This window comes from Ammospiza nelsoni, chromosome 31 (genome assembly GCF_027579445.1).
Source record: "Ammospiza nelsoni isolate bAmmNel1 chromosome 31, bAmmNel1.pri, whole genome shotgun sequence".
Lineage (NCBI taxonomy): Eukaryota > Metazoa > Chordata > Aves > Passeriformes > Passerellidae > Ammospiza > Ammospiza nelsoni.
In genome coordinates, this window is record NC_080663.1 from 3412846 (window position 1) to 3425359 (window position 12514).

General features: G+C 51.5%; 1 protein-coding gene across 6 annotated transcripts in view; it reads left to right on the forward strand.

The window, feature by feature from the left end:
• LOC132085581 (zinc finger protein 239-like) overlaps window positions 1–11771 on the forward strand; it is a 204979-nt gene extending 193208 nt beyond the window's left edge. For 4 of the 6 annotated variants that reach the window (XM_059491046.1, XM_059491044.1, XM_059491047.1 and 1 more), the window contains exon 2: window positions 9966–11771. In XM_059491046.1, coding sequence (XP_059347029.1) covers window positions 9977–11140 — 1164 coding nt within the window. In that variant the 5' untranslated portion in view covers window positions 9966–9976 and the 3' untranslated portion in view covers window positions 11141–11771. Of the gene's footprint in view, window positions 1–8331; window positions 8509–9949 lie in introns of those variants that run through there. The other 2 variants (XM_059491043.1, XM_059491045.1) reach the window with 2 other exon arrangements.
• The last annotated feature ends 743 nt before the right edge of the window (window positions 11772–12514 follow it).

The following is a 12514-nucleotide window of genomic DNA, read 5'->3' on the forward strand; positions in this document are numbered from 1 at the left end:
TTTGCAAAATGCAGCCTGAAGGTAAGCACCAGAAAACCCAGACCAAAATTTTGCAATCTCCAACAGCCACGCAAACACACGCACAAGAAGACTCCAAAAAGATTTTATCTACTTCTGCTAAGAATAAAAATTGATTCTCACACCCCTGGCCCAAACCTAACTGACAATATAAAAGTAGGATTATTTTGAAAAAAGATGCTCATGGTGTAATTTTTATTCCAGCCAGCCCAGTGTTTCAGTGAAAGTGAGCCCCAGAGTGGAATTGTGCCGTGGTGTTCCCCAGCAGCTGTGGCAGTGCAGGCCCAGCCAGCGCTGAAGCTGCAGCAGTGGCAGCAAGGCTTGGCCCCAGTGGCTGGAGCTGGCAGAGGAGGGTGGCCAGGATTGCAGAGGATTCCAGGCGAGGATCTGTGGGCAGGCGCAGGGGCTTGGCCCGCTGTGGAGCCCTGGCTGCTGCTGCGTTGCCTTCAGGGCAGGCTCAGGGGCGGTCTCCCATCCTCCTGCTGCGGGCGGGAAGTGCAAATCTCCGGGGCTTCAGAGCCCTTGAGGCCAGGCTGAGGGGTCCCCCCGTGTTGAGCTGTGCTGGCGGCTGTTTCTGGCCTCAGGGACACTTGGCATGGGCCCCTTGGCCACCAGTGGTGCTGCTTTGCACTCCTTGGGCAGGAGCCGATGTCCTGGCTGGGTGTTGGCAGCAGCAAAGTGCCAGGGCAGGCTCTGTGCCAGCCCAGCTTCCTGTGGGAGAGATTTCACAGGAGACAGGATTCTGGCCACAGACTGCCTTAAATGTACATCCCTCATCTCCACCCTGCTCTAGGTGGAGAATTACCAGGGTAAGGAATTCCAGACATGAATTGCAAGGTAGATAATTGAATATCTGGCCTGGGACTGGCTCTTATTCTTGCCAGAGCCAATGGCAAAAGCTGTACCCATGGCATCTTGTTTTTTATCACCAGCTTCCAAAAGTTCTTCTTTATTTCCCCATTCATTATTTCTATCCAACCCAAGCTCTGGGGCTGCCAGGAGTTATGGAGGTCCCATTGTATTCCTGAAGTTGCCATAATCCCCTGAAGGATCTTTCCTGTAAAATGAGTTCCCCATCTGAATCTATTGCTTCCACAACCCATTACTTTTGAATTATTTGTTGTAAAAATGAGTTAATAAGTGATCCAGTGGTTGCTGAAGCAGTGAGAATTGCTTTTGCCCCCCTGTTAGGTGCCATGGTGTCAGCAGAAGATATTGAAGCCTTCCTGCTCAGGGCATTTCAGTGCCAGGCTCTCACAAGCACCCACAGCTCCACGGGTTGAGCTGAGCATGTGGTGGTGACCTGCGCTGTGTCTGATTCCCCTTCCTTAATAACAGCCTGTCTTGTAGCTCTTTTCCCTTCTGCTGCCCTTGCAGAGCCATCCACAAACACATTTTCTCCCTCAGGCCCGGGAATGTCCCATCATCAATCTGTCCCAGCCTGGGTCTGGAGCTCTGTCCCTTGAGTGCAGTCCTGGGTTCCTTGCCAGCCCCTCTCCAGGCTGTTTAAACAGGAGGCTGGGTTAAACCCTTGCCCTGTCCTCAGTTCTAAATCCTCCTGTGCTATTGAACAAGTTTCATACTGTAATAACCGAGCCCTGCTCATCCATTTAGAGGCTCTTCTGGTTGTCAAAGCTTTACCTTGATGCCAGACTTGAACAATAAGAGTTCCTGTTGCCATCAGTTTTCAGCTCTCAGTTCCTGTGGAAGCTGTGGCTGCACAATTCTGCAGACATTGAGGCCACTCTGGCCACTGGGTTAAACATTTTAACACAAGAATTCCTTTGGCAATACTCTGTTTAACATCCACCTATAATGCAAGTTCTTTTTCCCTGTCTGGAAGGCCCAGGGCAGCATCCTCAGTTAATCTTCATTTTAACACTTGAAAATTCTGTGATTCCTCCTTGTGTCCATCCATCCAGTTTGTTGACTGGCAGGATAGGAGTGTTGTAGGGAGAGATCCCTGGCTCCAAAAGCCCTGCCTTTAACAGGGACTCAGTACCAGTCTATGAGCCCTTCCTTCCCTCTCTTGGAACAGGGTATTGATTTTAGACACTTTTTGTCCTGGTTGCTTCAAAGTCATTTGGGGAGGCTCCATATCAAATTGTCTGTATTTTTCTGGGGCTGCCCACACTTCTGGGTTCAATTCAGCATAGGCCTTGTCAGATTTTGGCACAAAGGTAGAACAGAACTAGCCTCTGTATCCCCTTTTACAGTATTAAAATCCAGCTCTCAAATTCCTTCCTACTTAATTACAATCACAGGAGGAAGAAAAAGAAATTGATTTATTTCAAACCTATCCCCCCCAGCTTCTAATAGTGGTTGAACAAATCATACCTGCTCATCTTTCCCACTCATTCCCTTAAAAATTAAAATATTCCTTTACTGTTTTCCCCTTTAGGTCTAAGATTCAGAGTGGATTGAGAGGCCCCATTGCCATCAGGAAATGCCTCCTCTCAATGCAGACCCACCCTGAATGTTCACAAGGGCTCCAGTGTGGAGGGTCCCTGGTGTGATGGGAGCTGTGACAGCCCTGCCAATCCATGTCCATCAAGGGGTGGACTTGCTGGTCCTGAGGGTGCTGCTGTCTGTGCTTGCAGTGTCCTTGTGCCCTGCAGCTGGAGCCCTGGTTCCTTGCCAGGGGCTGTTTGGGTGGGCTCTCCCCTGCCGAGGAGGGCAATGCCTCTGCCAGGTGCTTGTGGCCGAGCCGTGCCCTGGGTGCTGGGGCCCCCTTGGGCCCTGGGGTTGATCCCTCGGGGGCTGTAGGAGCTGTGCCCTGGCCTTTGCCTTCAGCTTGGCCTTTTGCTGCTCCCTCCTTGCACTCACCTGTGGTGCCTTTGTGCCCAAGTGCTGCAGGGCCTTCTTGTGCCCCTCCTGCAGCCCCCTCAGTGCCTGTGGGTGCTTGTCTTGCTTTACAAGAGAGGTGTCTGCTCGGGAAGGCAGAAAAAGCCTCTCTTGGAATGGAGAATATGAACCCCCTCCCTCTTAATTTTTAGAATAGTGAAATCAAGGGGCTCTCAGGCAAAGATATGGGAATAGGAATACCAGTTCTTTACTAGTGTGTACAATAAAGCAAACAACCACCAACAGCTGTGGCACTGACAGCAAACAGAGCCCGGACCCAGTCCCGGCCTTTGGGCTGCTGCGCTTTGCCCTTGGGTGCAGTTCCGGGCACGGCCGGCAGGGGCGCTGGTGGCTCCCGCGGGGCGGGGCAGCGCATCCCTCCCATGGGAACCTCTCTGAACGGAAATAGAGCAATCCCTTCATCTAACTCTTTCACTTTTTTACCTTCTCTAGCCTTTCTCCCAAATTCTTTTTGAGAAAGAATTTAGAGAGGGCTGCCTTTTAACTGAGCTCCTAGTGTTTTGATAAGGTGCTTCCTCTAGAGAGAGACAGAGTTTCCCTGAACAGCCGGAGCTGTGGTTACCAAGGGGCCGTAACTCAGAGCAGGACGGGGTCAGGGGAGGATATCCCGCCGAGGCTCGGTGGGAGTGTGGGCAGGGTCTGCTGCCGGAATCGCCAGAGGGGGATCTTCCTGTGGAGTCCGAGGCGGAGCGTGGGTAGCCCCCACATGGCTGATGGCAGCTGATCCGGCAGCTGCCGGCAGAGCAAAGGCAGGTGGGAGAGCCCGGCAGCAGCGGCGGTGCCCAGCGCAGGTGGCACGGGCAGGGCAGCCGGGGATGGGATGGCTGGGACCCCCCCGGGTGCGGTGGGCGCGGTGACCTCGGAGCAGGCGGCAGGACAGAGCAACCCCCATCTTCCCCAGCACGGCCGGCAGAGCGGCCGCGGGCCAGGCAGTGGGAGCAGGGCACACAAATTGAGCGACAGCGCCGGGGCAGGTGGAGCTGCCCTGGGCAGTGAGGCCGCACCTGGGATGGAAACCGGGGCAGGCGGAGCTGAGGCGGGCAGCGAGCCGGGACCCGGGACAGGCGCCTGGGCCGCGAACGGAGGGGACAAGACCTGCAGAGGATCCCACTCTCTTTCTGATTTTTCCTCTTGTTCCCCTCCCTTTCATTTCCGCTTTTTCTTTTCTAGTTTTTTCTTGGGTGTTTGTGATGCTTTAAAGATTTTTATTCTCCTAAAATCTCCTGTCTAACATATGGCATATTGTCTTTCTTCTAGATTACACGGGTGTTTTTTACAAATAAATCCAGAGCCTAACAAATCTAAACTTCTGCTTGGATACTTTGAAATGGTCGATGAGCTAACTCACGACCTCCTAATGTTTTTCTCATCACCTTTTTATTTATCCTTTGGCAAATTAAGCATCTTTCAGTTATTTGATTTGCTACTCCAAAAATCCCAGTACACCCATAGTTCCTTAAAAAATGATCACACAAAGCTTGAGTACCCCAGTGGGTTTTCTGATGCATGTCTTCTAATATTTTCCTAGTAAGCACATTTTATTAAGTAATTGTCTTCCATTAAGAAGTTTCCATTTCCCTGGTTTATCTTGTTCACTTCCAATTCTTTTTTCTCGGCTTCCCTAAACTTTGGAATTTCCAATTTTCCTCGTTTGGAGTTAATATTAATATTAACATAACTCTTTCAGCTCCATTTTCTGCTGCATCCTTACCTTCGTGATCTGCCAAAGTATTTCCTCTTATTTCTGGAGTCTTTCCCTTTTGGGGTTCCTTAATATGTACTATAACTATCTCTTTTAGGTAATTGTAATGCCTCTAAAACCTCTAAAGTAAGTTCCTCATGTACTAATCCTTTTCTTCTTGAATTAAGTAATCTTCTTTCTTTCCAAATTTTTTAAAGGTATGTACTACTCTAGCGGCATACCTTGAATCAGTATATATAGTTCTTTTTTTTGTGTTAAATATTCTAGTGCTCTTTTTAAAGTATATAATTCACAAGTTTGAGCTTACTAGTTTAAGATTAATTTCCCTTTGTCTATAGTTTGCATGTTTTTCCCATCAACTACTACATACCCTGTATTTTCTCCTTTTGCAAGGAGTTGTATCTCTGTTAGGTAACATAACTCCCAAAGGACTATTTTGGGGTATCTCTGCTAGTACACCTTTATTCCCTCTTTTTTTTTCTTTTTCTTTTTCCCTGTATCCAACTTACTGGTTTTCTGTCTAATTTTTCAACAAGATCTTATCTATTCATCTTCTGCCTCTGTTTTTCACTTTCACTAACAACCTAAATACCACTTTTCTTTCAACTACACACACAAAAACAAAAAACCTTTTTCTCACACTACTCTCAATACACCTCCCTCCAAAGAGATATAGTGAAGCTTAAAATACAGAATATACATTACCTATACTTTAATTCGTCTACATTCACTCACTTTTATTTCTCACTCACTTCCACACATTCTTTCCCACCCTCAGGACACAGAGTGGATCCCTGTTGACAGAGAATCGCGGGTCCCTGTGGCCCCCCCTCACCTTGGGGTGGCCTCTGGGTCTCAGTATCTCCGGGCCTCCTGGGAGGGCCCTGACTCTGCTGCCTCTGGTGCTGTTCACCTGTGAGGCTGATTTGTGTGTCACTCACACTCTTTAGCCAAGGCCCCCTCACACGCCCTGGGGACAATGGCCCCTTTGCAGGTCACCTGTACCTTATGCCACAGCCCCCACACGCCCAGGAGAACAATGGCTCATTTGTGGGTCACACACTCCTCTTTCCACAGCCCCCCCTTCCCACCCGCCCAGGAAGCTGAGGCTGATTTTGTGTGTGACTCACTCTCACACACAACAAGACAACAATAAGGTACCTTTTACTTTCACGTCACCTATTACAAGTTTAGGTGTTTCTGGCCAGTTCTGGTGCTCTTGGATATCCCTCAACCCAGCTGTGCTGTCCAACCCCAGATGCTCTTGAGCATATCCTCAATCCAGCTGAATTTTGCTTAACTCTGAATGCTCTTGGAATATTAATCCCTCATCCCAGCAGGTTTTAATTCTGGATGCTCTTGGGCACTCTTGTCCCTCAACCCAGCAGGTTTTTAGGGGCCCCTTTTGTCCCATTTCCCAGTGGATTGGGCTCGGAAACTCCTCTGCTCCCTTCCTCCGTGGAGTCCAGCCCCTCTCTGGGACCCAGTCCCAGTTACCCCGGGGGATTGTCTCACTCCTGTTAACATTCACTTCGTCTCTCTCCTGGCCACTTACCGCGGGAAGTCGGAAACGCAGCGTGGGAGACTCCAGCACTCACTTGGCAGGTCTGGGACAACCAGCCCTCCTCTCATTCACACACATTCATCCCCCTGTACCTGCCCCCCTGAGAAATACTTACCAATCCCTTTTCCTTCCCGGGTTCTTTGTGCACATTACTACTCTTAGGGGGCCAATTACCGCGGTTGTAGGGAGCCTTTTCCCTTCTCTTGGTTTTGTTGTCTCCTTTTGTCCACCATAACCTGCGTCTGTCGGTCACCCCAGGGGAGACAGAGCGAGGCTGCCAATGGGGCCGGGCGCGCCTTCCCCGCTCTGACTCTCCTAAAGCACCGGCAGCGAGGTGTTAGTAACCATCCTCTGCTACCAAATTGTGAAAAACGCCTATCACTGGTTTTTAAAACTTTATAAGTTTAATAGTAATAAAATAGTTATAAAAATAGTAATACAATTAGACTAATAAAAATTTAGGCTATTAGGATTTAGGACAATACAAGACAATGAAAACAGTTACGGACAGTCCAGGTACCTCTTTCTGGGCAAAATAAGCCCAAAAATGGACACACGTTAACAGAGGATTAACCCTGAAAAACCATAGCCCATTGCATATTCATGCATCTCAAACATGATACATAAATTCCATTCAAATAAAGGATTCTGTCTGGTCAGTGTCAACTTCTTCCTCTTAGTCCTGATGGCATCTTCAGGGATGAGCAAGGCAGGAAAAAGTTAGTTTCTTCTGATAATGGAGCAATAAATCCTTTTTCTCTGAAAGATTTAGGTGTCCTGTGGCTGCTATCTTATGCGAGTATCTCCTTCCTTTCTTTAAAAAATATTCCACATACATAGTTTCTATTTTGACATTATGTTATAACCTAAAACTACATTTAACACACTACCTTAAAAAATTAATACAACATAACTTCCTAACATAACATATAATACTCATTTTAATATTTGCGAAAAGCCAATCATACGCATTTTTCACACGGGCGCGGTCAGCAGCAGTGGAGAAAGAGCAGCCTAAGGGCAGCAGCTCCAATTGTCCTCTTCCAAAAACGTGGGAGAGGGACAAAAAACTGAGAGAGGGCCAGCAACTGCGCCCAGCCCCTACCCTCAGCACGAATCCTCCGGCATTCTCCGCCCCCTTCCTCCTCCCCCCCCCCTCCCCGCCCTGCCCCTGGGAAAACTCCCAAAAAAACCAGAGGTCCCAAGCACCCAGCAATCAGCTCTCATCAGCAGCTCAACCCTAACTCTAACCTTCTGACAGCTGTGCTGTTTTCTGCAAATTCATTTCTCCAATGACCCAAGCCAAATCCTTAAAAGAAAATCCTGATCCTTCCATGTACAATCCGCCTTTCCCAGGCGTTCCTTGCTCCTCCTCCCTGTGCTCAGGGTGCCCTCCCCAGCCCGTAGCCCAGAGCCGCTCCCTGTCCTGCCGCAGTGTCCGAAGGCGCCCCCGGCGGGCAGGGCCGGCAGCTCCACGGGGCCGGGCAGCGGCCGGGGCGTCCCGCAGCCTCCTGGGGGCCGGGGGCCGCTGCCGGCCCTGCCCGGGGCTGGTGGGGTCAGGCAGCGCCCGGCGCTGAGCCCCGGCTGCCCCACAGCCCCGGCCCGGCCCCGCAGCTCCCCACAGGCCCCCAGCCCGTGCTCCCGGTGCCGCAGCTCTGCGCCCGGTGCTGCCGCTGCCCCTCACAGAGAAACCCCCTGAAACCCTGACCTCCTTGATTTCCTGTCCTGGAAACCGGGGATACAAATGATCAGCTGGCAAAGGTTGAGGATAAGACCCTGCTGAAAAACATCCCAATCCTCAGTATTTTTCTCTTCCTCCTCTTTTCTTTTTCTTACCACATAAATTCCTCCTGCTGCTTCTTGCCTTAACCATATTCCTGCACACTGTCCTTCAGCGAATCCCTTTGCAGCACACCAACACCATCCATCCCCTGTTGTCCATATCACTTCTGACTTTCCCTTATTGCCCCCCTGGGTGTCCAAGTCCTTAATTACTTGTGGGAGAATGTGCAAACTCCCTCAACATTCTCCCAAGAGACCTTCCAGAGATATTTTGGTGGGAACCACTTCCCGGCTTTCTCTTTTCTACCCTCCATGGGTGCCCTGCCATGTTCACTCCCCAAAGATCCCAGCGCACTCCCTGATGAGATTTTCAGTGCTCTCTCCCTGCTGACTCTTCAGAGCCCCCCCTGATGTGTCACTCGTCTGTCTCATGGTCACTCTCGGGTACCCAATCAATCCCCGGTGCTGCCGCCCCCCAAGGGAGTCACCCAAGATCACCCAAACTGGGGAGGCACCTTCAGCTGCACTCACTGCCCGCTGCCCCAGATGGTGGAAGGAATTCCGGATGAGTCCCAAGGTGTGTGGAAAAATGGACATCACCAGAGGTTTCTGTCCACAAAGCAGACAGAGGAGTCGTGTAGAAGCAATTTCATTCCTCAAAATAGGGAGAGCCATAAGACATTTCCCACGGAGTTTCTCCAATTGTTGACCCAGCCTCCTTTTCATCCTAATTCCCCTGGGCACATCACCCTTTCCCTTCCCCTATTGGCTGAAGTACTTGAGAGGTACAGACTCTCCAATCCACCTACTATGTACCCTCCCTTTACATGCTCCCCACTTTTGTATAGCAAACAATATTTATGGCTCTGTGAAGTCTTTGTTCTTCTTGAAGTTCATTAATTTAGCAGGACCTTGGCTAAGCAGCAGCCTGTCATTATTTAATAACATTTTCTGAAACTGCTGGCTTCTCCTGTCACTTCCTTATGTACAAGTCCCTGGCTCTATCTCTGAGCAGATTCACAGCATCCGTTTGTAAAGACACTTTCCTCTTCTTCCTTTCATGGGGGTCCCCCGTTTGTGGGACATCCCCCCTGGAGCAGGGTGTCCCCCCTTGCTGCAGCCCCACCCTCAGGCAGTGCTCAGCCAATCAGCGCACACGGCATTGATGACTCAGTAGTTGCCGGGCGGACCCGCAGCTCCCAGCGTTCCCCGTCTGCGCTCCCGCTCGGCCCCAGCGCCCCCCTCGAGGGGAATTTGGGGAGGTGGGAGTGGGGCAGCGCCAAGGCCGGGCCCCCCCGCGCTGTCCCGGCGGGAGCGGCTGCAGTGGGGACCGAGTGCGGGCGGGAGCGGCCGAGAGCCCAGCGCTGCCCCAGCCCGACCTGCCCCAGCTCCATCCCTGCCCCTGCCGTGGGATGCTGTGGGTTTGGGGGGAAGAGGGAGCCGGCAGTGGGTGCTGGGCCTGGGGCAGGAGGAGAAGGGAAGGAGAAGCAGGGTTGAGGAACAAACTGGTCAAACGATGCACGTGGGAGGAGAAGGTTGGATTGTGCAGGAGAAGGAGGAATAGCAGGAGGAAGAGGAGTTTGAGCAACAGCAAGGAGACTGGATGCGTAGGAGGAGCAGAAACAGGAGGCACCAAGGTTCCACTTCTCCCTGTATCTGAAGTTTCCCGCCCAGCCCCGGTAGCACTCTCTCCTACCATGCAGCAGGTGACGAGGGAAGGGGAATCCATGATTTTCACAGTGCTGTATCTTGGTGTTTCTGAGCTTTATTGAGCTAAATGTTGTTGCCTTGGGTATTTTGGTGTGTGAATCTTTATATTTTGGAGGGGAGTTTTGGTGAATCATGATGTTTTGGGAGTTTTTGATCTGTGTCTTGGTGTTGGGAGAATTTTTGTGCTGAATCTTGGTGTTTTGGAGGTTCTTACAGACACAACATGCCCAATGACTTCCTGAAATAAACTTGGGCAAGGAGGAACTCGCAGTCCAAGATGCTCTCATTTTGTTTTTTACCCATACCAGGATTTTTCATTCCTAGGGCGTGTGTGGATGGAGGATGAGGAAAAGCCCTGGAGATTCCGCACAAGGAGGGGCAGCAAACCCAGCCCAGGGAGCTGCGGGGAGGAAAGAGCCCCCCTGAGCAAGGAAGGCGGCCGGAGATGCAGCCAGAGCTCAGAGCTGGTGGAGAAGCCCCATGGCAGAGAGAAGCCACACAAGTGCTTGGAATGCGGGAAGGGTTTTAGTCGGAGCTTAGACCTGACTGAGCACCAGGTGATCCACACTGGGGAACAGCCCTACGAGTGTGAGGAATGTGGGAAGCGTTTCAGCTGGAGCTCCAGCCTGAGGCAGCACCTGGTGATCCACACTGGGAAGAGACCCTATGAGTGTGAGGAGTGTGGGAAGAGGTTCAGCCAGAGCTCCGTCCTGATCCAACACCAGAGGATCCACACTGGGGAAAAGCCCTTTGAGTGTGGGGAATGTGGGAAGAGCTTCAGGCAGAGGGGCCAACTGAAGCAACACCAGATGATCCACACTGGGGAAAAGCCCTATGAGTGTGGGGAATGTGGGATGAGCTTCAGCCAGAAGGGCCACCTGATGCAACACCAGAGGATCCACACAGGAGGAAAGCCCTATGAGTGTGGCGAATGTGGGAAGAGCTTCAGCCAGAGCTCTGGCCTGAAGAAACACAAGAGGATCCACACTGGGGAAAAGCCCTATGAGTGTGGGGAGTGTGGGAAGAGCTTCAGCATGAAATGCCAGCTGACGGAACACCAGAAGATCCACACTGGGGAAAAGCCCTACAAGTGTGGGGAATGTGGGAGGAGCTTCAGAGGAAGCTCGGCCCTGATTCGGCACCAGGTGATCCACACGGGGGAACGGCCGTACACCTGCTTGGAATGTGGGAAGAGCTATGGGTGGCACACTGACCTCAGAAAACACCAGCAGAGCATTCACTCTGGGGAGAAGCCCTACAAGTGTCCCCAATGTGGGAAGAGGTTTCACAGGAGCTCCGATCTCCTTGTACATGAGCGGAGTCACACAGACGAGAGGCCCTTCCGCTGCCCTGACTGTGGGAAGGGCTTCAAGCAAAACTCCAAACTCACCATTCACCGGCGCATCCACACGGGGGAGAGGCCCTACAAATGTCCTGAGTGTGGGAAGAGCTTCTCCACGAGCTCAGTCTTGACCAAACACCAACGGAGGCGCCACTGAGGGAAGCCCTGTGAATACCCCAAGTTCAGGAAGAGCTTCATGCACTCCTCCAACTCCATCCCCCAAGGAAGGATCCACATTGGGTGGTCCCCAGTGACCCTCATTGGGCAGAGCCCTGATGATCCATGGTCCTGGTGATCTGTGTTGAGAAGACACCTAGCTGGGTGGCTCCACATCTTCCTGGCTTCCCGTGGGCACATGGATGTATACGGGGGCAGGAACATCCATTGAGACACAGACCAACAATGGGAATTCCTTGGGGAGAGTGGATTTGTTGACTTTCACCCCCATAAAATCTTTTGCATTCAATCCTATCTTCTGGTGGCATCAAGGAATACTGAATGGTCTTGGAGGTCTTTCCCAGTTTCAGGGATGCCACGATTTTGATTTCCTATTGCCCAAAGGTGCCTTTGGCAGACAAATGGTGAAAAAGTGGAGAAAAGACCAAGATTTTTGAGACAGTGGGGTAGAAACTCCACCAAAAAAAGTTCTTCCCTCTCACCAAGCACACAGGTCCTCTGCCAGCATAGACATGGAAGTCCTTTTCTTTTGGCCTTGATTTTCTTTTCATTTCTCTTCATCCTTTTAAAAGATCTGATATTGGAGTAAAAATAAAGACATTGAACTAAGATATGCATGTGGTCATGGTAGGATACAGACATGGAGAGCAACATGGGGACATATGGTCATGGATGGGAATGGGGACACGGGCATGGATGGAGATGTGGGGAACAATGACAGGGATGGAAACATGGTGGGGAGACAGCCATGGGTGAGGACATGGTGGGACATGGCCAGCGACATGTGGGGACATGGCCATGGCTGGTGCCATGGGGGAACTTGCAGAGGATGTGGGGGATGCTGGGTTGGAGGGAGTTGAGGGTTCCTGGGAGGGACCTGGGGCTTACTGAGGCCTTTGAGGACCCCAAGTGGCTCTGGTTCTGCTGGGAGACCCAGGGGGAGGTTCTGGGGCAGCTGCTCAAGGATCCCCTGACCTGGAGCCCCAGCCAGGCATTGGGCTCCTGGAAGGGGATGAACGTCCTTGTCCCCAGGAGGGAAATCCCAGCACCCCCAGGGTGTCAGGGGCAGCTGAGGGGCCACAACAGGGAGGGGAAAGCCAGAGAGAGCTGTCATACTTCTAAGCTACACACCAAAAGTTCCAAAACTCAGGGATTGTGCCCAGGAAAAAGCATCCATGAGCTGCCATAATTGAGGGAAAGGGGGAATGTGACCCCCCAGACTGAGCAGGAGGGGCCTGCAACCCCCAAAACCAAGCACAGAGGCTAGGGTTGGGGCTGACGGGATGATGGGGAAAAGGTTGAAGAGCCTGGAAAAGGAGATTCAGAGAGAGCGGGAGAGGGATGGGACCCCCAA